Source organism: Humulus lupulus, chromosome 6, assembly GCF_963169125.1.
Source record: "Humulus lupulus chromosome 6, drHumLupu1.1, whole genome shotgun sequence".
Taxonomy (NCBI): domain Eukaryota; kingdom Viridiplantae; phylum Streptophyta; class Magnoliopsida; order Rosales; family Cannabaceae; genus Humulus; species Humulus lupulus.
In genome coordinates, this window is record NC_084798.1 from 67,582,598 (window position 1) to 67,610,378 (window position 27,781).

General features: G+C 40.0%; 1 protein-coding gene across 2 annotated transcripts; it reads right to left on the reverse strand.

The window, feature by feature from the left end:
* Positions 1 to 20,148: 20,148 nt before the first annotated feature.
* LOC133784062 (protein EXPORTIN 1B-like) lies at positions 20,149 to 22,747 on the reverse strand. 2 transcript variants are annotated; one of them, XM_062223588.1, is made up of 7 exons: positions 22,610 to 22,747; positions 21,494 to 21,601; positions 21,344 to 21,426; positions 20,776 to 20,914; positions 20,589 to 20,657; positions 20,432 to 20,509; positions 20,149 to 20,289 (listed from the first exon to the last, which is right to left on the reverse strand). In XM_062223588.1, exons 1-7 carry the CDS (start codon positions 22,619 to 22,621, stop codon positions 20,164 to 20,166), a joined length of 615 nt encoding a protein of 204 aa, XP_062079572.1. In that variant the 5' UTR covers positions 22,622 to 22,747; the 3' UTR covers positions 20,149 to 20,163. The 2 variants fall into 2 exon arrangements, with proteins under 2 accessions (XP_062079572.1, XP_062079573.1); XM_062223589.1 differs by having other exon boundaries at positions 21,520 to 21,601; positions 22,610 to 22,746.
* Positions 22,748 to 27,781: the final 5,034 nt, after the last annotated feature.

Below are 27,781 nucleotides of genomic sequence, written 5' to 3' on the forward strand. Positions count from 1 at the left end.
TTTTCTTTTTTATAATGGTCCTTCACCTTTATCTTTCTTGTTAGATTTCACAATCTTCAAAGAATCAGTGGGAGCCCGAGCTTGCCATCCCTTACCACCCATCATCTGCTCGACCTAGATCGCCATTCATGCAAAACCAACGACTAATTTGCTAGCATATGGAATAGCTCAAACGGGGGGATATTCAAGACCATTTTCGACGTTAGATCGACGAGGTCGAAGCAAAGTAGAGAAAAAAGCTCGAGTTGCGGTGTATCCCGATCCGGACCCCGAAATTCGGCCAGTTCCACTAGATCCTAAACTTAAAGTCAATGTAGCCTACTCCCCTGGCACAATATCATTCAGCCTCCTGGAGGGTTCATCAAATCAATCATCCACAACTCCCAAATCTCTTTCCATCCTGGCCTTAGAAAACTCCTTCTTCGAGGCTGAACATTACCAAAGTTTGGTCACTTTGATCGAGCAGATTTCATAGTTACTATCCTACCACGGGATAAAGCTATCCAACATGCTGGTGTGTCGGCTCGCCAGCTTCGATGAAAGGAGTTGCTTCTCCCCTGGCGAAGATGATCCCAAAAGGAAAGTTAAGCTCACAGCTTGGAGTCGCAAGCACAGGTGAGCTAGGGTCTTACTGCCCCTAAAGGATTACTTCCAGAGCTTCACGGACTACGTTGGCTTCGCCCCGTTCCAGCTCCAGACTAACTCATATAGGGTCTTTGTTGCCCTTAGATCTTTATACCACGAGTTGAATTGGGATGGAGCTACGGCCCTGGAGATTCTATATCTCTCCTACCTCAAGAGCAACCCCTCCTAAGCTCATGGTAGAGATGGGTTTTACTATCTGTTCAACTACCCCAAGGAGAGGAGGTTGTTCGAGGATATCCCCATCCATTCTCCTAACTTGAAGACCATCTTCTTCCGAATGGACGGTCTCGCTCCCTCCCATTTTTACTCATTCCAGCAGATTAATAAGTACCTTGTCATGGTTCTTTGGTTTCTTCTTTTATTTTAAGCTCAAAATACTCATCCAATCTCTTCTTGTAGCTAACTATCATCGCCCATAGCCTAGCGAGGCCATGAAGGACCATAGGGAAGCAATCCTCAAGTTCCCTAACAGTCGATGATCCCTCAATTACCTTATTCACGAGGACAAGCTCTGACTTTGCAGTCTAATTGGTGAAGATGAGTCTAGAGATGACTCAGGAATCTGCAAGTATGCGAGGTGGGAGGAAGTCCCTATGCCAACGACCAAGCTCCCATGAGGGTTCGAGCTTGCGTAGCTCTATACCTCAGCCCGTCGAACCTTCGTACTAGGGTAATGAAGCACAAGAAGAGGCCTCAATGAGCTCGACTAAAGGAGGTAAAGTCATGCTCGACCTGTCCAAATGGTCTCCCACCTTAGTTAGACAAAAACCCAATACCATAGTTTTGTTTAACAATCCCTAGAACAATTTTATGGTCTGGTGAGGGGTAGAGCTTGAGGTTCATAGATTTGATAGCTAGTTGGGGAAATACCAAGCGGTGTACAATTTAATTGAGGGTTGGGATGGAATAGCCATTCAATATGGGACAAATGATTATAGGGACCTTTCGAGGATGTACCCTACTTTTAGGGAGGGGACTCCATTAGCCTCGTTAGAAGATAGGGGAATTCCTGGTCCCCGAGCTCGAGCTCAAATGAGTCCTCCAGTTAGTTTCCTAATACTTAGTCATCTTCAATATTACAACTTGTATAATTTTTCTTTTCTCAACATAATTGATCTTCTTTTTCCTTTTTAGGAAAGATGGATTCCGACTTGGACAACATCTTGGGGATGCCTCCTAAGGACCGAGGTAGTAAGCGGGGACACAACACCTCAAAGAAGGGTGCCATTCCTTCGATGGCCATGAGGGTTTCCAAGGACCCTCTTTTGGCGACCTCAGAAGCTGCTTCTAATGAGCCCAAGCCTTAAACTCCTGATGCTACGAAGGTGGCCGAGGACATCACTCCCATGACCTCGAAGGCAATTGTAAATGAGCCTCCAACTACCATGCCATCTCCTCAGGGAAATAAGACTCCTCCTCCTCCCCGCCTAGTCCCTACTGGGTACAAAGATAAAATGGTTGTAGACCCTCCGGCCCCGAAGCCTGTGAGTGCTCCGACTCTGACCGTGTTTTGACAGTTCGTGGCCACACCACATATGCCTGAGTATCCCCTGGAAAACGTGACTGGGACCCTCAGAGCTGACCTATGCTCGGACCTGCTATCCCAGACTGACCAATCGTGCAGCAACCTCGATGCCAATGTGTGGCGATTTCTGAGGGGAGATAACACCACACTCCTTTTTATTATATTATGGAGCTCAGGGTTTCTGTAAGTCTGCATTATTTGACTTTTACTTTCTTGGTTACTTGTTATATTTTTTTCCCAACTATTACAATCTTGTGTTTCAGACCCTTCTTGGTGTCATTAGCCAAAGCTCCCTTCTCTCCTCGAAAATAACTGTTGCCGAGGCCTTAGTCCACGACGCCCACCAGGCTCGAATCCGTGTCGAGGATGACTAAAGGGGGCCATGGGTGCCTAAGATAAAGCTGAGAGTCTACTCAAAGAAGCGACAGCGGCCCAAGCCCACGCTGAAGCATCGCTCCAAGAGGCCTAAGTCAAAGCCAAGGATGCCCTCAAAGCTTCCTAGACCAAGCTCGCTTCTTCCGAGGTTGACGTCAACAACTTGAAGGTCGGGCTCAATACTAAGATGGCTGATTTCGACACTTCTAAGGCTGAGATTGGTTGCCTGAAGGTGGAAAAGAGTGTTGCTTTTGAGATCCTTGAGGATGAGAAAAAGCGCATGCTCGAGGAATTCAAGGCCAAGAAGGATTGGGCTATCTAGAAGTCCAACTTTTAGTTATGTCTATTAGAATTTACTGGTTCATTCCAGACTCGTTTAGTTTGTGTTTGGTTAATAATCCATACACTTATCTAATTTGCACCTGGTTAGTAATCCATACACTTGTTTAATTAGTGCCTGGTTAATAATCCATACACTTTGACTAATATTAGATCATTTTTATTAACGTTATACTTTAAAGCTATGGTTTTATTGTGTACCATTTATGCCCCCTTAATATCCTATAATTGCAATCTTAGGTTAATGAATTTTTAGAGCTTGCAAAATGTACAACAATAAAAATACACAAAATTTGAATAAAAATCAATGCTTTATTGTCAAAAGGAAAAAATTAAGTACAAGCTTGTTTATAAATGAAAAACGTCATTCCTACATTATTGATAATAAGGTGGTAGATGTTCGCCATTCCAAGCTCATGGAACCAATTTTCCATTTAATCTCGCTAGTTTATAAACACCAGGTCGAATCATGGACTCAATTTGGTATGGTCCTTCTTAATTAAGCCTGAGCACGCCTGCCGAGGGGTCTTGTGTGGCTAAAAACACGTGTCCGAGCATAAAATCTCCCAATCCAAATTTTCTGTCTCGAAACCTCTTGTTGAAGTATCTCGTAGCGCTTTGCTGGTATGCAACGTTCTTTATTTGGGCTTCATCTCGTCTTTCTTCAATTAGATCAAGAGTTTCTTCGAGTTGGGATTGGTTTGAGGTCTGGTCATATGCCTCGCATCTTATTGTTGGGATTTCGACATCAATAGGTAACATAGCTTCGCAACCATAAGCTAGGATGAAGGGGGTATGTCTTGTTGAAGTTTGAGCTATTGTTCTGTAGGCCCATAGGAATTGTGGTAGTTCTTCTGGCCATCTTCCTTTAGCTTCTTCGAGGATTTTCTTAATAGAACTCTTCAGAGTTTTATTCACTGCTTTGACCTGGCCATTTTCTTGTGGATGGGCCACAGAGGAAAAACTTTTGATTATCCCATTCTTTTCAGAGAACTGTGTGAACAATTCACTGTCGAACTGGGTCGCGTTGTCTGATATTATTTTCCTTGGTGCCCCGTATCTACAAATTATATTTTTTACCACGAAATCCAAAAATTTATTCGAGGTGATAGTAGCTAGAGGTTTGACCTTGGTGCACTTTGTGAAGTAATCAACGACTACGACATATTTCACTCCCCCTTTTCCTATTAGTAAGGATCCTATGAGGTTGATTCCCCATACTACGAATGGCGGCGGGGAGCTCATCATGGTGAGCTCGGTAGGTGGAGCTCGTAGGATTGAAGTGAACAATTGACACTTGTCACAATGCTTGACGTATTCGAATGATTCTGCTTTAACTGTAGGCCACAAGTATCCTTGTGTAATCACCTTTTTTGATACACTATCCCCCCTAGTGCGGTCTCTGCAAAATCCTTCATGGATTTCTTCCAAAAATTTTATAGCTTTGGGTGGAGTTACACACCTTAGTAGTGGTTTAGAATACCCTCTTTTGTATAACATCCCTTCCAAGATGGTGTATCTTGGTATGATGTACATAAGTTTCCTAGCCTCGTTCTGGTCTACTCGGAGGCTCCCAGTTTCGAGGTAGTCAATTATGGGGGTCATCCAGGTAGTTTGCAAATCAATCATGTTGACATCTTCTTCTTATGGCTTGGTTATGCTTGCGACTGGTAGTGTAACACCCTCCTAATCAAGGACCGTTACACTGTGTACTTAAAATTGTGTCAGACTTGCTAATCAGGTCATTTGGCTTAAATCGTGTAACTAAGGTTAATGACAAGGGTTAGGGTTAAAATTTTTTGTCAAAGAACCATCGACTTTTATTTCAAAAGTGTTATACAACATGGGATCCCAAATATTACAACACAACTGTTTAAAAGGGTAAATACATAACAAAAGTTACATCAGCCGACCTAAGCGGCAAAATAGGGCTATAACCCTAGTTCCTCTGAGATAACCACGGCCGTGATGGTCGAGCAGCCGCATATGTACACGCCGCCACCGAAGCTCTCTAACTCATGGCTGATCAAGCTTTCCCTTTCCCTTACCTGCACCATAAAGCACCTCTGAGCCAAGGCTCAACATGAAAACAGAACGTGCAACAATAGAAAATATAAATTTAAAATAACCATTCAACAAAATCAGTAATATCCATTCATAACCAATATCTTATAAATTCAATCGCATGATCATTGGATCGACCTGGGGCCGTCGCCCTATTCAGTTGGCTTTTAAGCCAACTCTCAGGCCTATGCCCTAGCTATGTAACCATAGAGTCACCTGGGGCCTTGCCCTTAGTTCTGTCGCACTAGCCATAGAGCTAGCCAAACCGCTGTGGTTCACCTTTGACCTGAGATTCGATCAATGTCATAGTACGTTACAGGTTTAGGCCGATGCCTCTCAACCAGCGCACAGCGCGCTATTGCCTTCATTGACTTATAAATCAAGCCCTGATCTAGGATTACACATTTTACTTATAAAAAATAGATGTGAATAGGCACATCCCAAAAATTAAGTACATATTCATGCTAATCATACAATTCCATTGAATAACCATACCCACGATACCAAACATAATCACATAAGGGGCCGCATGCCCTAATCATAGTATTCATGTAACGAATATAAGAACTTAAGCATTTATCAACAAGCCTTTAGAACAACAGCCTAACATAATCGATTCAGGGGTCCAAGCCCTAACCATATTCAAATACAATGGACGGGACAAGCCCTAATCATACACAACACGTTCTAGGTGCAGTTTTCTTACCTTAGGTCCGAGTAAGAGTAAACGAGAACGACCCTTGAGCACAATCCCAGTTATGAACCCTTAGCGATACCCTAAGTCACAACCATAAAATAGGATTCTATTAATATCGAGCTATCAAAGGTTTTTGGACCAAGTCCTAGCCTTCGGGGCCTCGGGTTCCACCAAACCGGGTAGTGGAAACAATCCCGAGCCCTAAGGAAAAATTCTATTTTGAAAAAAAAACTCCCAAGGCAAAACTGCCTAGGCGGGCCGTGACATGCCCCCTATGGGTCGCGGTGCACTCCCCCTGACCAACCTCTATATCTCCTCTCTATCCAGAGGCATAGGCCGTAACTTGGTCTCTCAAGTTGGACGCACCCCCTAGACAGAGACCTCCCCTGGTGCATGGCTCTGGCTGAGTCGCGACTTACCAAGAACAAAGTCATGACTTGGCCCCACGAACCCAGAAAATCCTCCATTTCCAGCAGCCAAAACCCATCCAATCTAAGCCAAAATAATTTCAATAACATAATTTAACCATAACAACAGTATTAATATGTTCCCAGCAACAAAACCCTCCAAAAATCTAGCTTAAAACTCATCAAAGTTACACCTTCAATCTTTGAAACTCACAAGCTCATAAACACTTAAAAACCAGCCAAGAAACATATAATTTAGTTGATAGAATTTATAGTTTAAAGCTTACCTCTACTGAAGATGGATTCCACAAACTGCTATTGAATTAATCCTTAAGATTTTAGCTTCAATTCAAGTGGTCTTAGCCAAAAATTCCCCTTAGTTAAAAGGTTCAAACTTAAAATTCCTTGAGACAAAAAGAAGAGAGTATATATAGAGAGAGAGAGTCGATTTAGGCAGCTCTATAAGTTTCTAAATTTGTCTTATCTAACTTAAGTTACTTAAGTTAATCCCAAGGCTCAGGGTTCCAAAAAACGTCCCCCAGGGCAAAATGGTAAATTTCCCCAATATCCTCTCCTAAACTCTTTAACTTCAAATATGTCTCCAATTATTTATTTCCATAACCCAATAACTCAAATAAATGTTTATTACCAAAAATACCCCTTGACTCACCCCGAGTCGGGTATCGAGTCCCGTTGTGACTTTCTCACTAACTTGCTCCCTAGGATCGCCTCGTATCGAGTAACCCAAAATAACCCACATAATAATGTGGTCTCTCACATATATCACATATATGCACATAAATACACAATTATGCCTGCAATGGGCCAATTTACCAAAGTCACCCTTCTAATAAGAAGCGGGCCAACATGCATATTTAATACCCCTAAATATGCGCATCTAGTCATATTATCACGTAATTCATATAATAACAATTAATATAGCAATTAAACACATAATTTCATATATTGGCATCCCGACCCCCTAATGAAGGCCCTAAGCCTTATTATGAAATTTTGGGACGTTACAGGTAAGAACTGGACCAACACCATATTGAGTACATCAACTTCTTTGGTTGTGGCAAGCCTAGCTATAGCATCCACATTCGAGTTTTGCTCCCGTGGAACTCGTTCAATGGCATAGAACTCAAATTGTTCGAATGCTGCCTTGACTTTTTCCAAGTAAGCTGCCATTTTTATGCCCGGAGCCTGATATTCTCCTAAGACCTGGTTAATGATCAATTGGGAATCACTTTAGCAGTGAATGTCCTTCACTTTGAGCTCTGAAGCTATCTAAAATCCTGCAAATAGTGCTTCGTGTTCAGCCTCGTTATTTGATACCTCAAAGCCAAACTGTAAGGTGGAATGCAAATGATTTTTCATCGGAGTGATCAAAATGATTCCTGCCCCTGACCCGTTGTAATGCCCCAAATTCCCTAATAAGGTTTAGGACCTTGATTAGGAGGCCGGGAGGGCCATAATTGCTTTATTGTATTATTTAATGATAATATGCATGTTTAGGTGTATTAAATATGCATGTGAACCCATTTGTGATTAATTGGGTGATTTTCATATTTTGGCCATTTCGGGCATTTTTGGCATATATGTGAAATGGGCGTGGTGCTTTATTATTATTTGGTTATGCCAGGGTTACCCAGCACAAGACGATCCTAGGAGGTGAGCTAGTGGGAAAGTCACAACGGGATTTAAGCTTGACTTGGGGTAAGTCAAGGGGTATTTAGAGCATTTACTTGGTTATTGGGTAATGGGAATTAATATTTGATGATAAATTGGGAGTTAGTAAGATCAGGGGGAAATTCTGGAGGTTTTGACTATTTTGTCCCCGGGGGTGTTTTCGGGACCCCGAGCATTAGGATAAGGGTTGAGGCTACTTAAGCTTGAAGTAACCTTTTAAAAGAATAAAAAGAACGTTCTATACGTTCTCTCTCCCTAAAAGTTCCCTTTTTGTCTCCCGATCGTTCTTTCAAAGATAGCTTGAGTTCTAGGACTCGGATTCAAGCGAGGATAGAGGCATAGCGATCCTAGGAAAGATTAGAAGCTTATTAGCCGAAGGATTTAGTTGGAAACAACTCAATTGGAGGTAATTCAAGTTTTAAGTTCTAAGTTTTTAAAGTTTTTAAGCTTGAATTGGATTTTGTGTTTTGATGTGTTTTTGGGTGATTTGAGACTTGGGTTTTATGGGTTTTGGATCATGGGGATGTTTGGGAACTTTGATTTTTGAGTTTGGAGATGTTTGGATATGTTTATGAAAGGATTTTAGATGAAGAAATGGAGGATTTTTGGGCTGGGTTCGAGGTTGAGCCGCGGCTCTGTTCTTGGGTGCTGCGGCTTAACCTTGAAGAAGTTGCTGATTTGGTGCTGATGGGCTATTTCAGCTGCAGCTCTATGGGGTAGCGCTGAGGCTCTAATTGATGTCAGAGAGGATTTTTGGGCCTGACTTAAGTGGGGCTGCGGCTCTAAGGGTTGGGGCCGCGGCTCAAAAGAGGAAAAGTGACCAAAATGGGTTTTTAATCATGGGAACTTAAACCTTTGGCCTCGGGATCATTCCTACTACCCGGATTAGTGAGGATTGATGTCTTGGAGGCTAAGTTTTAGTTCAAGGGTTGATTTTAGAACTTGAACTCATTGGATCACCATTTGTGGTTGTGACTAGGTTATCACTAGAGGCTTGGAATCGGGATCGTGCTTGTGGCTCATTTGTGGGTAGCCTGTGCTTGGACCAAAGGTAAGAAAACTGCACCCTGTGTATATGTGACATGCATGGATATTCTTGATGCATGTTGATTGACTATTAAACGTGACGTGCATGGCTGTTATTGGTGCATGTTGGATTGCTGGAAATATTGCATATGATGCATGAGAAACATGTGATTGGGACATGCTTTATATACTGAGTATGATATCGTTCAGAGCTTGAGTCTCTATGTTGATGCATGGCCCTGATAGTACTAATACCTGTTTAGTAACCATGCTAAATACCTCGTTTATGGATATGGAATATGTGATATGTGATTGGTGGCATGTCTTACTAGTGAAAGACACTGAGTAGCAGGGACCGACTCTAAAGTCGAGAATCATGCATCGAATGGCTCTATGGAATTAATGCCAGACCGACCCTAAGGTCGAAGAACTTATAAGCGCTTGCCTGGTCTATGACCAGATGACTATAGCCAAGGTATATGACCCCGGTGACCGTTTGTCACATGGCTAAGGGACGGTGTCCATAGTTTCGACTCTAGAGTCGTGAGGAAGGTTATGTTGGTGACTAATCACCTTGCACTTGTCCTAAACAAGCTTATGTCGAGAATCACGCATTGAATGGCTCTATGGCATAAATGCTAGACCGACCCTAAGGTCGAAGAACTTATAAGCGCTTGCCTGGTCTATGACCAGATGTTTATGGCCAAGGTATATGACCCCGGTGACTGTTTGTCACATGGCCCAGGGATGTTGTCCATAGCACGACTCTAGAGTCGGGAGGAAGGTTATGTTGGTGACCATTCACCATGCACCTGTCCTAATCAAACTTATGAAAGGATCATTTATCAGTTAAGCCCTGGTGACCCTATCGTCACATGGCTAGAAGGAGCGATGCTCATTATTGTGACTTTTGGCTATTGTCACCTACTTGCTTGGACTGATAGTCCTGAATGATTATTATGATCGTTGTTAATATTATATCATGCTTCATTGTGTTTTCTTGCTGGGCTTTGGCTCACGGGTGCTACGTGGTGCAGGTAAGGGCAAGAGGAAGCTGGACCATCCTTGAGTTGGAGAGCTTAGGTAATGACGTGTACATATGCAGCTGCTCGTCTGCCACGGCCGAGGTTTAAAGTGGAACTAGGATTGAACCCTGTTTTGCCGCTTAGAACGGCCTGTTGTTAATATTTTCTATAATAAACTCTGAAATTATATTTTCGGGATCCCAATATATATATTAAACGTTCTAGTGAAACGTTACATCTTAACCAAAATGTTTAATCCCTAAACCACTAATCATATTTAGTTACACGTTTTGGCCAAATGACTCGATTAGCGAGTTTTGCACTGTTTACAAGGCACACCACAACGGTCCCTGGAGTTTGGGACATTACAACTTTGGTATCAGAGCGTGCCAAGGTTTATGGTTCCTGAAGACAAGCTGGGCATGTACACTCATCACTGAAGATAGCTTCACTCAGGGAATGGTAACTAATTCTGTAGCTATGTGCATAGCTGTTTGTATAAAATGTGAATGCTTTACCTGTATATTGTATTAGGGAGCATGAAATTCTGATAGAGCCTGGCTCTTGACTATATGATTATATGCTCCGTGAATATATATATGACTATGATCATATGATTGCCTGCTCCATGAATATATAATTGTGTTATTTGCATGCTGGGTTTTGAGGCATGGTTTGAGTATCGGAAGAGAAGAGAATATGAGTATGTATGAATGCCATGGGCATGTTTGTAGCACTGCAAGTGGATTATGGTTGTGGTGTGGTAAGATTTATCTCGTGGGGGAAAGCCCTTGATATGGTTATCGTGACTAATGGGTTAAGTTATTGACTGCAGATTCAATTAGCAGGTTTATATTCAAGGCAGATTATGAGGCTTGGTGATAGTTATACAGGGGGTGGGAGTTACAGCCAGGGTATCAGTTCTTCGTCTGCATCTTTGAATGTTCAGCAGACACTTACAGACTTGCAATTAAGATTGCAGAGGCAGGAAGAAGAGATCAGGTATTTGAAGCAACAGCGGAGTATGTTGGGTGGTACCTCTTCCTTTCCTATGCCAGGGGTGGCATCAGTTTCAGCTCAGCCTAGGGTTGAGAATAGATGGGAATTTCTCTGTGGAAGATTCCTGAAGTTTTATCCTCCAATCTTTGAAGGAGGCCTAGATCCATTCAAAGCTGAGCAATGGATGGGCATGGTCAGCTCCATTCTTGATAGTATGGGACTAGTAGGTCACGATATGGTGATCTGTGCTACATGTGTACTGCGGGATGATGCTGGACATGGTGGGAGGTAGTATCCCAGACACGAGATACAGTTGTGATGGACTTGAAATAATTCAGGCAGCTGTTCAATGAGAGGTATTATTGTGATGCAGCTAAGACTGCCAAGGTGAATGAATTTATGAGTCTTGCTCAGGGTAATGCGTCAGTGACCGAGTATGTTACTAAATTTGATGAGTTGGCCAAGTTTGCCTTAGACATGATACCCATAGATGTGGCTCGAAAGGAAAGATTTATCCAGGGGTTGAATCCTGGAATAGCTCAGGGCATTAGAATTGCCCCAGTGCATGAAGTCTCTACCTATGCTCAGGTGGTAGGGAAGGCTCTTGTTGTTGAGAGCACAGGACATCAGATTGGGCAGCGATGTGCTGGAGAGCACGGAGCCCAGATAGTGGTACCTCCACTTATTGGAGCAAGCAAGAAGAAAAGCTGGAAGCCTTACCCAAAGTGCACTCGGTGCAAGAGGCATCATCTGGGAGAATGCCAAGCGAAGGCATGTTTCATATGTAGAATGGTTGGGCATTTTAAGAAGGATTGTCCAAGGCTACGGGAGCTTGAGCTAAAGGGGATAGACAGCTTGATTCCAACTCAAGTGTTTGTTTCAGAGCAGTCAGAGACAGAGACAGAGACTAATTCCTCGGGGTGACAAGTCAGTCTTCTAGTTCTGAGTTGTGAATTATGTTGTTTGGCTTTGGTGCCATGTTATTCTTTTGTTGGTATGAATATAGAGAAGGGTATATGGATGGTATATGTAGATCACATGGCTATGTTGTGATGGGAAATGTAATATGGTATTGGTAACTTAAGAGATGAGTTGAGTTATGGAAAGGACTCATCAGGGATTCTAATAAAGCTGGTTATGACAGGTTTGGGTTTCATCCAGGATATGGGTTGGTTAAGTAATTGTGGAGCAACCTTGAATGGCAAGGAAAGTATAGTAACTCTTGAGCTTGTGAGCGGGAAGTCTTGTGACAATTGGCACTGTGCACAGATTGACATGTTTATGATACTGGGTGTGAGAGCTAGAGTTTGTGCAGGGGGATGCATGGAACTCTTAGCTAGTGTGATGGATATCACCTGGATCGTACCACTGAGATCACGACAGACTGGACTAGTCTGTGAGTTTTAAATGGGTTCCAGGTGGTCTGCCAGACCTTCTTTCTATTAAAAGAAGATTAGAATGATGATTGGTTTAGTACCAGAGATGGAATTAGATATAAACATTGTTTCAAGTGGCTCAGTGGGGTTATAAGAATTAAGATCTTGGATCTGGTTAAGACCAGTTAGAGATCAGAGTGAGAGAATATGTAAAGGATTGAGCTAGTATCAGATTAGAGCACTGTAAGTGCTGAATATATATCTTGAGAAATGGTTTGATGCTAAGTGTTTGTGAACCAGATGAATAGTGCATTCAAGGGTAGACTTGAATGGGGTTTATGATCGTCTTCGACGATGGAATAGCGGTGTTTTCTCTGCGGAGAATTTCCAAGAGTGAAGAGTGCCTTGGGGACAGGAGTGTCCATGGATAGTGAAGATAGTTCAGGTGCCTCGGGGACAAAGTGTTGGGTCTTTATGGACCAGGATCAGTTAGTGGGTTGTTATGACATCCTAGTGATAGAGAAAAGTGAGTGCCTATGCAACATGTTGATTAAAGAATCTGACCAGGACTTGGTAGAGTTTCTGGCGGGCCAAGTGGCCAGTTTATTGTTTGAGATTATTATCTCAAGAAAGATAAAAGGAAATATGGTTGAGTGAGCCACAGACGGGCAAGGTTGAATGGGAAGCTTTAGTTGGATTAGCTAAAGGTTGTATAGTGACAGACAGGAATTTATGGTGATATAGAGATCGGACTCGGGATATGATGGATATTGAGGTTAACTGAGAGATTCTGGATGAATCTCATGCTATTCTTTTGTTTGTTTCATTCAGGCATCATGAAAGGGTAATATAATACGGAAATTTTATAGTGATGGCCTGAGATGAAGAGACATATATTAAGGCATGTTTAAAGCTCTTAACCTGTTAACAGATTGAGACAGAATATCAGGAAACAACAAGGCCATTACAGCCTTTGGGTATTTCATAGAGGGAATAAGTGAGCATCGCGATGGGTTTCGCGGTGGAATCCCCAGGTTGATGGATCGGTAAGAAATGGGTATTAAGTCATTGAGGACCGGTAGTCCAAGTGAATTTATTCTATCAGTAAGGACAGGTGAATAGTACAGCTGATCTATATTTGAGTCTCCTTGTGAGAAGGAAAGAGAGCCTTCGTGAACTCAAGGTCTATCTTATCAGATGAAGACTTTACTGTGACTTCCAAGTTTTGGAAGGGTTAGAAGGCGATGAATATATAAATGGAACTCAGTACAGAGTATCGCTCTCAGATTGGTGGTAAATCAGAGAGAGATGGTTATCCAATTATTATTGGAGGAATATCTTCTAAATGACTGAGGAAATGTATATATATCTGAATCCTGAGGTGGTTCAGGGAAGTTATGAGATTGCTGGAGCTTGAATTTTGGTTGCTCATTTCTCAGATTAGATGGAAAAGCATGATTGAACTGGAAAGTAGGAATGTGGAATTCCAAGTAGGAGAATGTAACTTCTCTAAGGTATCACCCTGAAAAAAAAAAGATGAGGAATTGAGATAAGTTAAGCCCTAGTATGTCTCAGCAGTTGGATTCTGAATAGGTTGGCTAGGTAGATTTTGGGTCAACCTCTTCTTTTAGCACTGGCAGTTGTATACAGTGAATTATGTGCTTTCATGCAATGGGCATGGACCGAAGGAACCTATGAGTTGAGTTATGAGGATCTGAAGGTTAGGTTAAGTATTCCGGTAAGGAATAGCCAGTTCAGGTTGTGACATAAGTAATGAAGTTCTATTAAACAGAATGTACCTTGGGTTAAGGTAAGGCTATTGAAATAGTGAGGTCAAGGAAATGACCTAAGGAATTTGTGTCAATTGTGCGGAATTGATATTCCGGGCAGTTCAGATAAATTTCGAGGACGAAATTTCTGTAAGGAGGGGATAGTTGTAATGCCCCAAATTCCCTAATAAGGTTTAGGACCTTGATTAGGAGACCGGGAGGGCCATAATTGCTTTATTGTATTATTTAATGATAATATGCATGTTTAGGAGTATTAAATATGCATTAGAACCCATTTGTGATTAATTGGGTGATTTTAATATTTTGGCCATTTCGGGCATTTTTTGGCATATATATGAAATGGGCGTGGTGCTTTATTATTATTTGGTTATGCCAGGGTTACCCAGCACAAGACGATCCTAGGAGGTGAGCTAGTGGGAAAGTCACAACGGGATTTAAGCTTGACTTGGGGTAAGTCAAGGGGTATTTAGAGCATTTACTTAGTTATTGGGTAATGGGAATTAATATTTGATGATAAATTGGGAGTTAGTAAGATCAGGGGGAAATTCTGGAGGTTTTGACTATTTTGTCCCCGGGGGTGTTTTCGGGACCCCGAGCATTAGGATAAGGGTTGAGGCTACTTAAGCTTGAAGTAACCTTTTAAAAGAATAAAAAGAACGTTCTATACGTTCTCTCTCCCTAAAAGTTCCCTTTTTGTCTCCCGATCGTTCTTTCGAAGATAGCTTGAGTTCTAGGACTTGGATTCAAGCGAGGATCGAGGCATAGCTATCCTAGGAAAGATTAGAAGCTTATTAGCCGGAGGATTTAGTTGGAAACAACTCAATTGGAGGTAATTCAAGTTTTAAGTTCTAAGTTTTTAAAGTTTTTAAGCTTGAATTGGATTTTGTGTTTTGATGTGTTTTTGGGTGATTTGAGACTTGGGTTTTATGGGTTTTGGATCATGGGGATGTTTGGGAACTTTGATTTTTGAGTTTGGAGATGTTTGGATATGTTTATGAAAGGATTTTAGATGAAGAAATGGAGGATTTTTGGGCTGGGTTCGAGGTTGAGCCGCGGCTCTATTCTTGGGCGCTGCGGCTCAAGCTTGAAGAAGTTGCTGATTTGGTGCTGATGGGCTATTTGAGCTGCGGCTCTATGGGGTAGCGCTGAGGCTCTAATTGATGTCAGAGAGGATTTTTGGGCCTGACTTGAGTGGGGCTGCGGCTCTAAGGGTTGGGGCCGCGGCTCGAAAGAGGAAAAGTGACCAAAATGGGTTTTTAGTCATGGGAACTTAAACCTTTGGCCTCGGGATCATTCCTACTACCCGGATTAGTGAGGATTGATGTCTTGGAGGCTAAGTTTTAGTTCAAGGGTTGATTTTAGAACTTGAACTCATTGGATCACCATTTGTGGTTGTGACTAGGTTATCACTAGAGGCTTGGAATCGGGATCGTGCTTGTGGCTCATTTGTTGGTAGCCTGTGCTTGGACCAAAGGTAAGAAAAATGCACCCTGTGTATATGTGACATGCATGGCTATTCTTGATGCATGTTTATTGACTATTAAACGTGACGTGCATGGCTGTTATTGGAGCATGTTGGATTGCTGGATATATTGCATATGATGCATGAGAAACATGTGATTGGGACATGCTTTATATACTGAGTATGATATCGTTCAGAGCTTGAGTCTCTATGTTGATGCATGGCCCCGATAGTACTAATACCTGTTTAGTAAGCATGCTAAATACCTCGTTTATGGATATGGAATATGTGATATGTGATTGGTGGCATCTCTTACTAGTGAATGACACTGACTAGTCAGGGACCGACTCTAAAGTCGAGAATCATGCATTGAATGGCTCTATGGCATTAATGCCAGACCGACCCTAAGGTCGAAGAACTTATAAGCACTTTCCTAGTCTACGACCAGATGACTATAGCCAAGGTATATGACCCCGGTGACCGTTTGCCACATGGCTAAGGGACGTTGTCCATAGTTTCGACTCTAGAGTCGTGAGGAAGGTTATGTTGGTGAATAATCATCTTGCACTTGTCCTAAACAAGCTTAAGTCGAGAATCACGCATTGAATGGCTCTATGGCATAAATGCTAGACCGACCCTATGGTCGAAGAACTTATAAGCGCTTTCCTGGTCTATGACCAGATGTTTATGGCCAAGGTATATGACCCCGGTGACTGTTTGTCACATGGCCTAGGGACGTTGTCCATAGCACGACTCTAGAGTTGGGAGGAAGGTTATGTTGGTGACCATTCACCATGCACCTGTCCTAATCGAACTTATGAAAGGATCATTTATCAGTTAATCCCTGGTGACCCTATCGTCACATGGCTAGAAGGAGCGATGCTCATTATTGTGACTTTTGGCTATTGTCACCTACTTGCTTGGACTGATAGTCCTGAATGGTTATTATGATCATTGTTAATATTATATCATGCTTCATTGTGTTTTCTTGCTGGGCTTTGGCTCACGGGTGCTACGTGGTGCAGGTAAGGGCAAGAGGAAGCTGGACCATCCTTGAGTTGGAGAGCTTAGGTGATGACGTGTACATATGCAGCTGCTCGTCCGCCACGGCCGAGGTTTAAAGTGGAACTAGGGTTGAACCCTGTTTTGCCGCTTATAACGGCCTGTTGTAAATATTTTCTGTAATAAACTCTGAAATTATATTTTCGGGATCGCAATATATATATTAAACGTTCTAGTGAAACGTTACATCTTAACCAAAATGTTTAATCCCTAAACCACTAATCATATTTAGTTACACGATTTTGCCAAATGACTCGATTAGCGAGTTTTGCACTGTTTACAAGGCACACCGTAACGGTCCCTGGAGTTTGGGACTTACACCCGTTCTCATTTGAAGACCCATCGACGTAAAGTCTCCACAGATCGCGGGCTGGGGTTACGACTTCCTCATTGGCGATTCCTATACATTCAACTATGAAATCTGCTAAGGCTTGCCCTTTGATCTTCGTTCTCGGATGATATGTGATCTTGAATTGCCCACGTTCGACAACCTATTTTAACATTCTCCCGGATGCCTCAGGTTTCGACAATACTTGCCATAACTGTTGATCAATCAATATATGTACAGGATGTGCTTGGAACTAAGGATAGAGCTTTCAAGATGCATGTATTGAGCACAAGGCCAACTTTTCCATTAATGGATATCTCGACTTTGCCCCCAACAACCTTTTACTAACATAGTAAACAAGTTTTTGTACTTTCTTATCCTCTCGAACAAGTACTGCACTGATGGCATGCTCGATTGTGGCGAGATATAAATACCATAATTCCCCTGTGATTGGTTTGGATAAGATTGGTGGTTCGACGAGGTGCTTCTTAAGAGCTTAAAAAGTGAGCTCACACTTATCCGACCATTAAAATTTCTTTCCCCCTCTCAAAAGATTAAAGAATGGAAGGCATATGTCTATAGATTTTGAGATGAACCTACTTGAGGCTGCCATTCATCTAGTTAAACTTTGGATATATTTATGTTTCCAAGGTCAGGGCATATCGATTAATGCATTAATCTTATCTGGATTTGCCTCAATGCCCTTAGCATTTACTATGAATCCGAGAAACTCTCCCAAAGATACATCAAAGGAACATTTATGTGCGCTAACTCTCATGTTTTACTTCCGAAGTATAGCAAAGCAGTAAGCAAGATCATCTAGGTGGTTACAGTTATGCTTGGACTTGACTACACTACAAGAAAAAACAGTATTCATAACACTTAAAAACTGCTAACCGGGAGTATTGATAACGTTTTTGTGCTAACATAGCCCCTGTTATTAAAAGTCCTGTCTTTTCTATAACAGTATTTGAATGTTATGTTCGATGTTATCTTAAACTATTCAATAACACATTTTTAGTTGCTATAATATTCAAATAATAACATTTAGTTAGAGTATTTGATTATAAATTTGGAGTTTAATCTTATACTTTATGCATAACACTTTTCCACTGTTACATTTAATTATTTTGATAGCATTTGTAGTTTGTTATATTATATAAATCATAACAATTTGTTATGCTTATAATATATTTCTAAATCATAACATATTAAAAGTCTAGTAATAAAATTTTGTTACTTTAGTGTGGATAATATATTTTAAATTTTATTTTGATAAGTATACTTATAAGGTTTTTTTTTTAATTAAAAGATTTTCATTATTGTATTTTGATAAAAAAAAAATCAAAATTAATCATAAAATGTAATTCTCAATAGATTGATAAACCACAAGTATTACATTAAACAATAACTAATTCAAACCATGAATATGTCTACTTCATAAGATCTTAGTTCTAACTTAAATTTGAAAGCATAACATAATAAAGTTTTATAATCTTGAACATTTTTTACTTTAAAAATGAAAAACAGAAACATTACAAGATACACAAAAGTAAATCATGCATGAAACTTGCTCCATCCTTCAATTCATCATCCAACCAAGTACTTGCTGCTGAACTTGTTTGTTGCCATCCGAAGCTCTCTAAATATCAAAGTCTCCCTCATGATCTGCAACAATAATAGACCATAGCAATTTGGTTAAGGAAAGTTTCCATGATAATTAAAAATGAGATACCAAAAAACAATTTAAAAAATACAAATGTAGCAGAAAAATAAATACAAAAAAATTAAAAACCAAGAATTTTTTTTTTAAATATAAATTCAAATACCAAGGACTTTTTCTAGCCCACTTATAATGAATTTTACTTGCAAAGCATAGATTACTGACCTTATATTGCATGAGAACATCATTGCCCTTCATGGTTTCACGAACAATATTGCCATTTTCATCTTCCACTATGAGAACCTCTTCTGGCTTGGCCATACGAGAAATCATAAGCATTCTTAACTTTGACATTGGCTCAGCATATAATTGCTGCCGCTGCATCAGTTGTGATCCAAGGCCATCAACCATACCAGGTAGCAAAGGCATCTGCTTATTCAGTATAAAATCACAGGCTAAAATAAGTATCTGTCCCATTACAAATTTCGAAAAAACAAATAACATATAAATAAAAAAGAATCACACAAACAAAGAGGAGATGGAAAGGCAATTTCCTTAATAAGAAAATGTTTGACATAATTCAAGAACAGAGATTACAAGTCACAAAATATTTGATGTCACAAAACTAAAGAAATTATATATTACTATCTCCAACCATTTAGACTACAAAAAGGAAAAGAAAAGAAACCCAACTGCTCTGAAGGTTTAAAAGACAATATTTATGGAAAACACAAATTGAAATGAAAATTACATATATATATAATGGAAAACATAGAAATAAGAAACAAATCAACTAATTTTGTATCCGATATACAAAAGTAAACAGTAAACTGCAAGAGGAAAAAGATGATATGTGCAAGTGCAACCATATGAAAATAAAATAATCACACCAAAAACTATATAATATCATCTGAAAGTTAACATATTCACAATACCTGCAGCCCCATCATGTTTGTCGTTACAGCAGGATTATCCAAATTGTGGTGTGCCTCAAATAGTTCCAATACAAATGAATTCCAAAAGTCTAAGCAAACCTGTTCCGGTCATAAAATGATTAAAACTCATTCCAATTTTAACAAATTTCACTTGTATGTTTGAGTCTAGACTACTAAAATATTGGTACCTTGAAAACTTCTGTGTCATCCACATATGAAATTTTGGTAAGATATTCAACACCCATGAGCAAAGCAGCTATGTTCTCTCCAGGAGTTTCCAGCACACGAATGTGAGACTGCACAAGGATAGAACGATGTAAATGTTGCAATGTATTTAAACAACAACTTCAAATCTTTGAGATTTGGCAAGGAAACAATATGATTGTATATTATCTTATTAAATCCCTTAAGCAGTGAATGTTGCAATGTATTTAAACAGCAACTTCAAATCTTTGATATTTGACAAGGAAACAATGTGATTCCATATTATCTTATTAAATCCCTTAAGCAGTGCCTTATTAACACATTAAGCCTGTTCTACACCTAAATGAACCATAACTTACAGCCATAAGAGGATGGCCATTGAGATATAAATATAACAAAACGTGGTAAATACTAAGATCAAGAAAGTATAAAGGGAAAAAAGAAAAAAACTTGCCTTATAAAATGAAGTGAAAAACAAAGCCAAATTCTGAATAAAAGCCTGTAGAATAGGTAAGTTAAAAAAAAAAAGACATTGCCAGAGATAAACAATTATTGAGCGAACACATAAAAAATGGTCTTCATTAAATTTTGAAGCGCCAAAAACAACTTTGCCTGCACTTCGCTGGAACCAATTGCATAAGCCTCAGGAATGTTTGTATTAAGAGGAATCATGGTCTGACCAAAAGGAAGAAAAAAAAATATTAATAGCAACACAGGAACAAGACATACAATTACATAAAAGAAAAAACTGGACAATGATGTGATGAGTAAGCCAACCAAAGATAGTACTACAATAAGCATTTCATTTCGGACCTACCTGTAACAGTTTCATGAATATGGTGTACATCTTAACGTACTGGGCATTGTAGAAATCTCCAAAATTAAGTGCTGCAACCTAAACACCAGTGCAGTGAACTATGAGAACCAGGCACAGTTTTGAAGCAACTCTTAACTAAATCAGCATACAAACACACCTCTGTCAAACACTCAAGAGTGAGATTCCGATACGATGGCATGGGGAAAAAATTCAGCAGCGTTTCAAGCTGTTACATAAACAAACACAATCAGAATTTTGCTCAAATGTACTTACTCTTTTAAGGAAGTTATTAAGTATTAAATTCAAAGGAAATACAACAACCATCTATCAAGAAAAGCACATACCAATGGAGACTCAAATATATATCCCAGGGGAATCCATGAGAGAAATGCGTGCAATGTGGAGAGTGTTGCACGTATAAGCTCAGTTCTTTGAGAGGCTGATAGTACATATAAGCATAGCTCATGAATGAGTTGAAATTCACTGCAACAACCAATCACATTATGTGTGAGAGATTGGAAAAATGCATAAACATATCATTACGGTAACATGTGACATGCCAATTAGAAAATAAAAGCCAAATATATGATGACTATGAACTAGCAGTACGTGACTATCAGTAGTCCAAGATAAATGATCAGATCACTTGACTTTGTGGTGGCAGTTCACCCGGAAGACATTGTATCAAAATATGTGTATAATAGTGAATAAAAATAACTTAAAAAGTGCATAATGACTTCTCATCAAAGGATATCTAAAAGAACTGTCCTTAATATATATATATATATATAATTATAAGCAAATGATAAGTCTATAGAAGGAAAAAAAAAGAGCACTCATGAAACATTACAATATAAAACATGAAATGCATCCCAAAATGAAATAAAAATAAAAAAAACATAAATTATCTACCTGTTCAATGATTGTTTAAGCTCCTTTATCTTACTTTGAGTCATCTCTCCTCTTGAGAAATCAAACACCTCTTCACTTAGAAGCTGAAGAAAACATATTCAAGTAATTAGTGCCAACTAATTCTCAATAGTTTAAGAGAGAGAGAGAAACCTTCAATATAGCCATGCAATTCTCACAAATTGTTTCACTAGTTTTAGCAGCTGAAACAAGATCAGGAATAAAGCTTTGCCATCTTGCTGGCCAATCATGCTTCAAAATCTGTACATTAAACATAGAGGAAGCAAATTAGGGTTGATTATAGAACTTCAAACAGAGATACAACTCACCAAAAAAAGTAGCCCCTCACTTCAAACAGAGATACAACTCACCAAACAAAGTAGAAAAAACCAATTTGTCAAAATGAGAAAGTTGCAGGTGGGGAAGGGAACACAAAACTAGAAAGAAATGTATTTAATTTTTTGATTTTATAGAACTTCTTGCAATAAAATAATCTCGTGGCCTTGAAATGTATAAAGAAACAGAAAATCAAACTAGACCCAAATTTTAATATGTTTTACATGATTTGGGATTTTCTTTTCTATGATGTAACTAGCTAGCAAGAAAAATTATAGTAGTTTACTACTACTACTACTACTACTACTACTAATTTCAAGTAAATTTAAAAAGTTTGTATTATCACAGAGAAAACTAATCCAAAATACAATTTAGATCCTTTACCAAATAGGTGGTGGATTTCTTGATGGCATCCTAGCTAAAATACCCACCAATCAAGTAATTTAAGAAATGGGATTTCTTGATGGCATCCAATCAAACAACCTAATAGCTTTATCAACTTCTCCATGTTTAGAAAACCCATAATTATAGAACTCTAAAATATAACATCTAACTTAGAACTTTCATCAATCAATTTTCTTGCTTCACTCAGAAACACACAAAAACAAAAATCATTAGCACATACTACAAATATGTAATCTGAATTCCAAAGTAAAAATCTTAGTCAAATGAAACTCATAAAATAGTTGGGAAACAGCCAAACTAGTCTTAAAATCAACTACGGTGGCAACAAATCATTCTGATGTTATGCAAAGCCAACATCTTTGAGCTAGATGATAGTTAATAAGTAGAAAATTAATTTTCATCTACTTGACAGTTTCAATCAAATCTCATCAGTCTCTCAGTGTTTTTCTTACACAGAAACTGAGATAAAAATTATCTAGATGTGATTAAAAATAAGAAAAGGATTCCTTAAAAAAAAAAATAACTTACCATGCCTTTCATTAAGATCACTAATAGTTGTCTTTTTGTCTAATTCTGATCAAGAGTCCAGTATTACAGTATATCTATAGACAATGAAGCTCAGGGAGGAGGTTTAAGCTCAGTATTACAGTATATCTATATTCGCTCAACTCTATAGACAGATGTAACTTATAAAAGTATATCTCAGAAACAGTATTACATGTATATACCTGAGCGAATATAGAGTTGACTTCAGAAATTTATTCAAAAAAAATCTTAATAAATGAAGACATGATGCCGTGAGATACTGAGGTGTTGTGCTACTGCTTGTTGCCATCTGGCTTTTGTGAAGCTTTGAGGTGTCCTTCCGAATTGATGCCATGACTAGTGAGGTGAGCTGCCTTGAAGACCTGGTGTCATGAGAATGCCTCTTGCGTTTTGTCTTTCATAAACCGAAAATCTTGGACTCTTGGAATATTTCTGTACAGAACAAAAATAGCATAGAAATTTTTTAAAACAAAATTGTACTTAGAATAATATTCAAAATATGAAAACTAACAACGGCTTCGAGTACTTGAACTAATTAAGGAAACGTTTCCATTGGTATTCTTGAAAACAAAATCAAAACCAGACAAGAACAGAACAGAACAGAACACTGAGAAGAAAAAATAGTACATAAAAAGATCTAATAACCACCCTTGAGATCGTTGACAACATCATAAGGAATGGGGGTGACAGTTTCCAACTGAGCTCCTTCGACCATGAAACCTGGCTTGGGACCCTCTGGCTGCCTCTTGGTGCTGATGGCCTCACCCTTCAACTTGGCCTCGGCCTTGAGCTTATCGTTCCTTAACTTTCTGTTTCTGAACTCCTCAGTGCATCTAGAGGGCTGGACATGCTCCACATGAACATGAATCCTCTTCTTAATGATGCGGTTCCCAACCAGCTAGTTAACCTCCACGCCAATAGCGCGCTTGGTGATGTTCCAGACATGCCCAGTTCGGCCATGGTAGAACTTGTGGGGCATACCCTTGTGAATGGCCCCGTTAAACTTTCAAATCCATAAATCAACACCAAAAAAAAACATCAAAATTGACAGGCTCAGTTACCTTAGTTTACATATAAATCATACTTCATATATCATAAATTAAAAAAATGGGTTAAAGTTACCTTACTTCACATAATGGACAGACTCGGTTGCCCATCGCCCATGGAGGAAAGGCCTCTGGTTCGCGCTAGGGAGAAGAAAGGTTCAAAGCACTTTGGGGAGCATCTTCTTCGCCCCTTATTGCGTCTTTTCATCATCGACCCAAAGCCCTTTCTTGGGACCCTTCATCATTGATCCTTAGCACCCACATCTGAAAGAGAATGAGAGAGAGAGAGGTCGGTGAACGATGGTTTCGAACCAGAGAGAGCGAAAGAAATAGTCACTGTGAGTGGGATGAACGAGAGATTGAGAGAAGGCAAGAGATTGGAGTGTGTATGGCTATTTTTAGAGGGAGAGAAAAAGAGACAGAGGGGAACACGGTTAGGGTTGATTTGTGAAGAAGAAGATACAAGAGAGAGAGAGAGAGATACTTTAGGGCTAATAGAATATTAGAGGGGGAGATGGAAAAGCTAGTGGCGAGCTGTAAAATTTTACTGTACCAAGCGCGCCTGATTTTTCTATTTAACCATAGCGTTTTTTAAAAATTGTCATTTTTAGGTGTTATATTAGGCTAAAATTCTTGTAGTGCTAGCATGTCGTCCACATAAACCTCCATGTTATTCCCTATTTGCTCGACAAACATCCTATTCACAAATCTTTGATATGTGACCCCGACATTCTTGAGCCCGAAAGGCATCTTATTGTAGCAATACAAGCCTTTATCAGTCATAAACCTCATATGTTCTTGGTCAGGTGCATGCATGGCTATCTGGTTATATCCAGAATATGCATCCATGAATGACATGATTCCATGATCTGCAGTGGCATCTACAAGGTGATCAATGCGAGGTAGGGGAAAGCAATCCTTTGGACATGCCTTGTTGAGGTCCGAATAATCAATGCAAGTTCGCCACTTGCCATTAGGCTTTGGAACCAACACCAGATTGGCTATCAAATCTGGATAGAAAGCATCTTGGATAAACTAATTTGCCTTCAACCTTTCGACCTCTTCTTTCAAGGCTTTCTTCCTTTCATCCTCCAGGATCCTTATTTTCCGTTGCTTTGGAGGGAAGATTTTGTATATGTTGAGTGCATGGCTTATAATGTTTTCGTTGATCCCAACCATGTCTGAATGCAACCATGCAAACACATATTGATTTTACCTCAGGAAGCGAACTAATTGCTCTCTCGCATCCTTTGGGAGGTTCTTCCCTATTTTTATCACCCTAGTGGTATCTTTATAATCGAGCTCTACATCCTCGAGCTCCTCGATTGGTCCAAGATTGACCTTGTCCTCTTCTATTCTAGGGTAGATCTCTTCTTCGACTTCAAAGACTGTCTCACTTATTTCTCATATGACAACAAGTGCTTGTGAACTTGTTTGGCCCTTCCCTTTCATGGAGATTCTATAGCACTCTCAGGCAGCCAGTTGGTCTCACTTCACTAGGTGTTGGGAACTTGATGGCTAAGTGCCTCACAGATTACACTACCCTCAGCCAAATCAGGGTAGGTCTCCCGAGCAGTGCATTGTAGGATGATGGGGTATCGACCACTTTGAACTCCATTCTCTTGGTTACTGAGACTAGCTAGTCTCCCATGGACATCGGGAGCTCGATAGATCTCGTGCTGGCTATTCCTTCTTGTTGCATAAGCTTTCATGTCTCAAACTGAGAGTCCTATCATTTCCAAGGTGAACTTATAAAGGAAGTTAACCGAGCTCCCATTATCTTTCAGGACTTGACACACCCTTTTATTGTTGAGTTAGAACATGATTACCAAAGGGTCATTATGGGGAAGCTGGATGTGTGAGGCATCTTCTTCTGTGAAAGTAATGGGTTGAGTTTCAATCCTCTGTTGTTTTGGGGCTCGAGGTTCAAGTTCGTAGGGAGATCTGTCCCCCGTCTTGAGCTCATTGACATATCTTTTTTGGGCATTTCTACCCGACCCAGTGACATGTGGTCCTCCAACAATGGTTACCGCATCCTCCCCATCTATCATAGGATATTGGCCATTCTGTTGGGCAGGTTGTGTAGGAGCTATCCTCTATCTAGCCAAAGCTTGGGTCGGAAACCTATTTCTAACATACTGCCCAAAATATCCACTCAAGATCAGACCTTCGATCCCTTCCTTCAGTTGTAGTTATAATAGGCTAAGGGGTTAGTTTTAATGCTATCCTCGCATATTCTACATTGAAAAATCTCTGTGCCCTATTATTGAACTCGGTTATTGTCCTCATGGGTTTCCTTTGCATGTCATCCCAAAGTGTACTTCCTGGCAGTACTCTAGCTCATACTGCCATGAGATGACCACTGTCATTGACATTTTGGACTCGTGCCAACTCTATGTTAAATCTTGCCAGGTAGCTTTTTAATGACTCTCCCGGCTACTGTCTAACATTGGTCAAGGTTGAGGCCTCAGGCCTGACACCTACCATGGCCTTGAACTGCTTCTTGAATTCCTTAGCCAGTTGTTCCCAAGATGAGATCAAATTCCTTCGAAACTTGTCAAACTAGTTTTTTGCCGGTCCCGTCAACGTGGTTGAAAAAGTATGCACCTAAGCTCGTATCCAACGTTGTTGGCACGCATTATCGTGTTAAACGTACTCAGGTGGCTATATGGGTCTGAGGTCCCACAGAAAGGTGCTAGGTGGGGTATCTTGAATCCATAAGGAAACAAAGTATTTGATATGTGTGGAGCGAAAGGCTCAAGCTCCTCATCGGAGTTGTCAGCCATGTCCTTATTTTTTTCTTCTTGAAGGAGCCTGAATTCCCTTCAAGTTGGGTGATTATTTCTTGACCTAGGTCCACCAAAGGTTGAGCTTGCACTTGGGGAAGATGGCTCCAACTCCCTACCCCAGTACAGAGTTATACTGATTCTCATGTACTGGTTGCATGGGCTATTTTCGGCTATTTAGATGTGTTCGTAAATCCAGTTTTGAAGGGTCAGCCTGGCCTCAATTTTGATTCAAGTGATCTCGAAGATCAGGATAGTCGTTCTTATAATTCCCAATATCCCTGGGCTCAGTGTTGTATACACTCACCTACCTGTAAAGGTCTAGACTTCCACTGAGGAAACTAACATTCCTTTCAGGTTGTTGTTGTGTGGCTCGATGGGTTTTCCACTTGCCTCCTCGCCCTAATTGTTTGTGACCTCAACATATGACTTCCCACTGGTTGGGATGCCCTATATCCTCGAGGATAATTTCTATCTTGGCTCCCACTCCAAGAGGGTCTTTGGGGTGCCTCTTCCCCCGTCTAGTTCCAATTAGAAGCTGGCTGGGGTGCCTCTCGAGCTAGAGAGGGGTGCCTTATTGGTGATGGAGGATGCCTTATTGGTGGTGGAGGATGTCTTATTGGGGATGGTAGGGGCCTTCCATTATTGGTTCTGGAAGGTTCACAATTATTGTTGCCTTGCATATGCTTGCACACTTGTTAGTAACACACAATAAGTTTACTCCTATATCTCGTGCTTGCATTTTTATTGGCTATCCTCCAAGTATGAAAGCTTATAATTTACTTGATATGCCCATCTACCAAATATTTAATTCAAGAGATGTCTTTTTTTAATGAAAATATTTTTCCTATGCCTCAATCTAGTTGTATTGACACTTTTGACTCTGATTTTTATAGCCATTATTTTAAAGTAACTCCATTTGTTGAGACTATTACGCCTACAAAAGATAAGACTTTTAATGAACAACCCCACAAAGTTTCTGGAGCTGCTCGGTCGATTACAAGACTTCCATATCTAAAGGAATATATGTGTGAGTACTCTATTGCTCATCCACTAACTAATTTTATCTCTTATGATTAATTTCGTCTTCATTTTAGACATGCTATATTTGCTGCTCATAATATATCCAAACCAACCAACTATACTCAAGCTTCTAAAGTTCATGAATGGAAATTAGCTATGCAAAATGAACTTATTGCTCTCATGGCTAGTAATACGTGGACTATTGTGTCCTTACCCCATGGTCATAATGTCATTTTCAATAAAATCAAACACAAGTCCAATGGTGATGTTGAAAGATACACGGCATGTCTAGTTTCAAA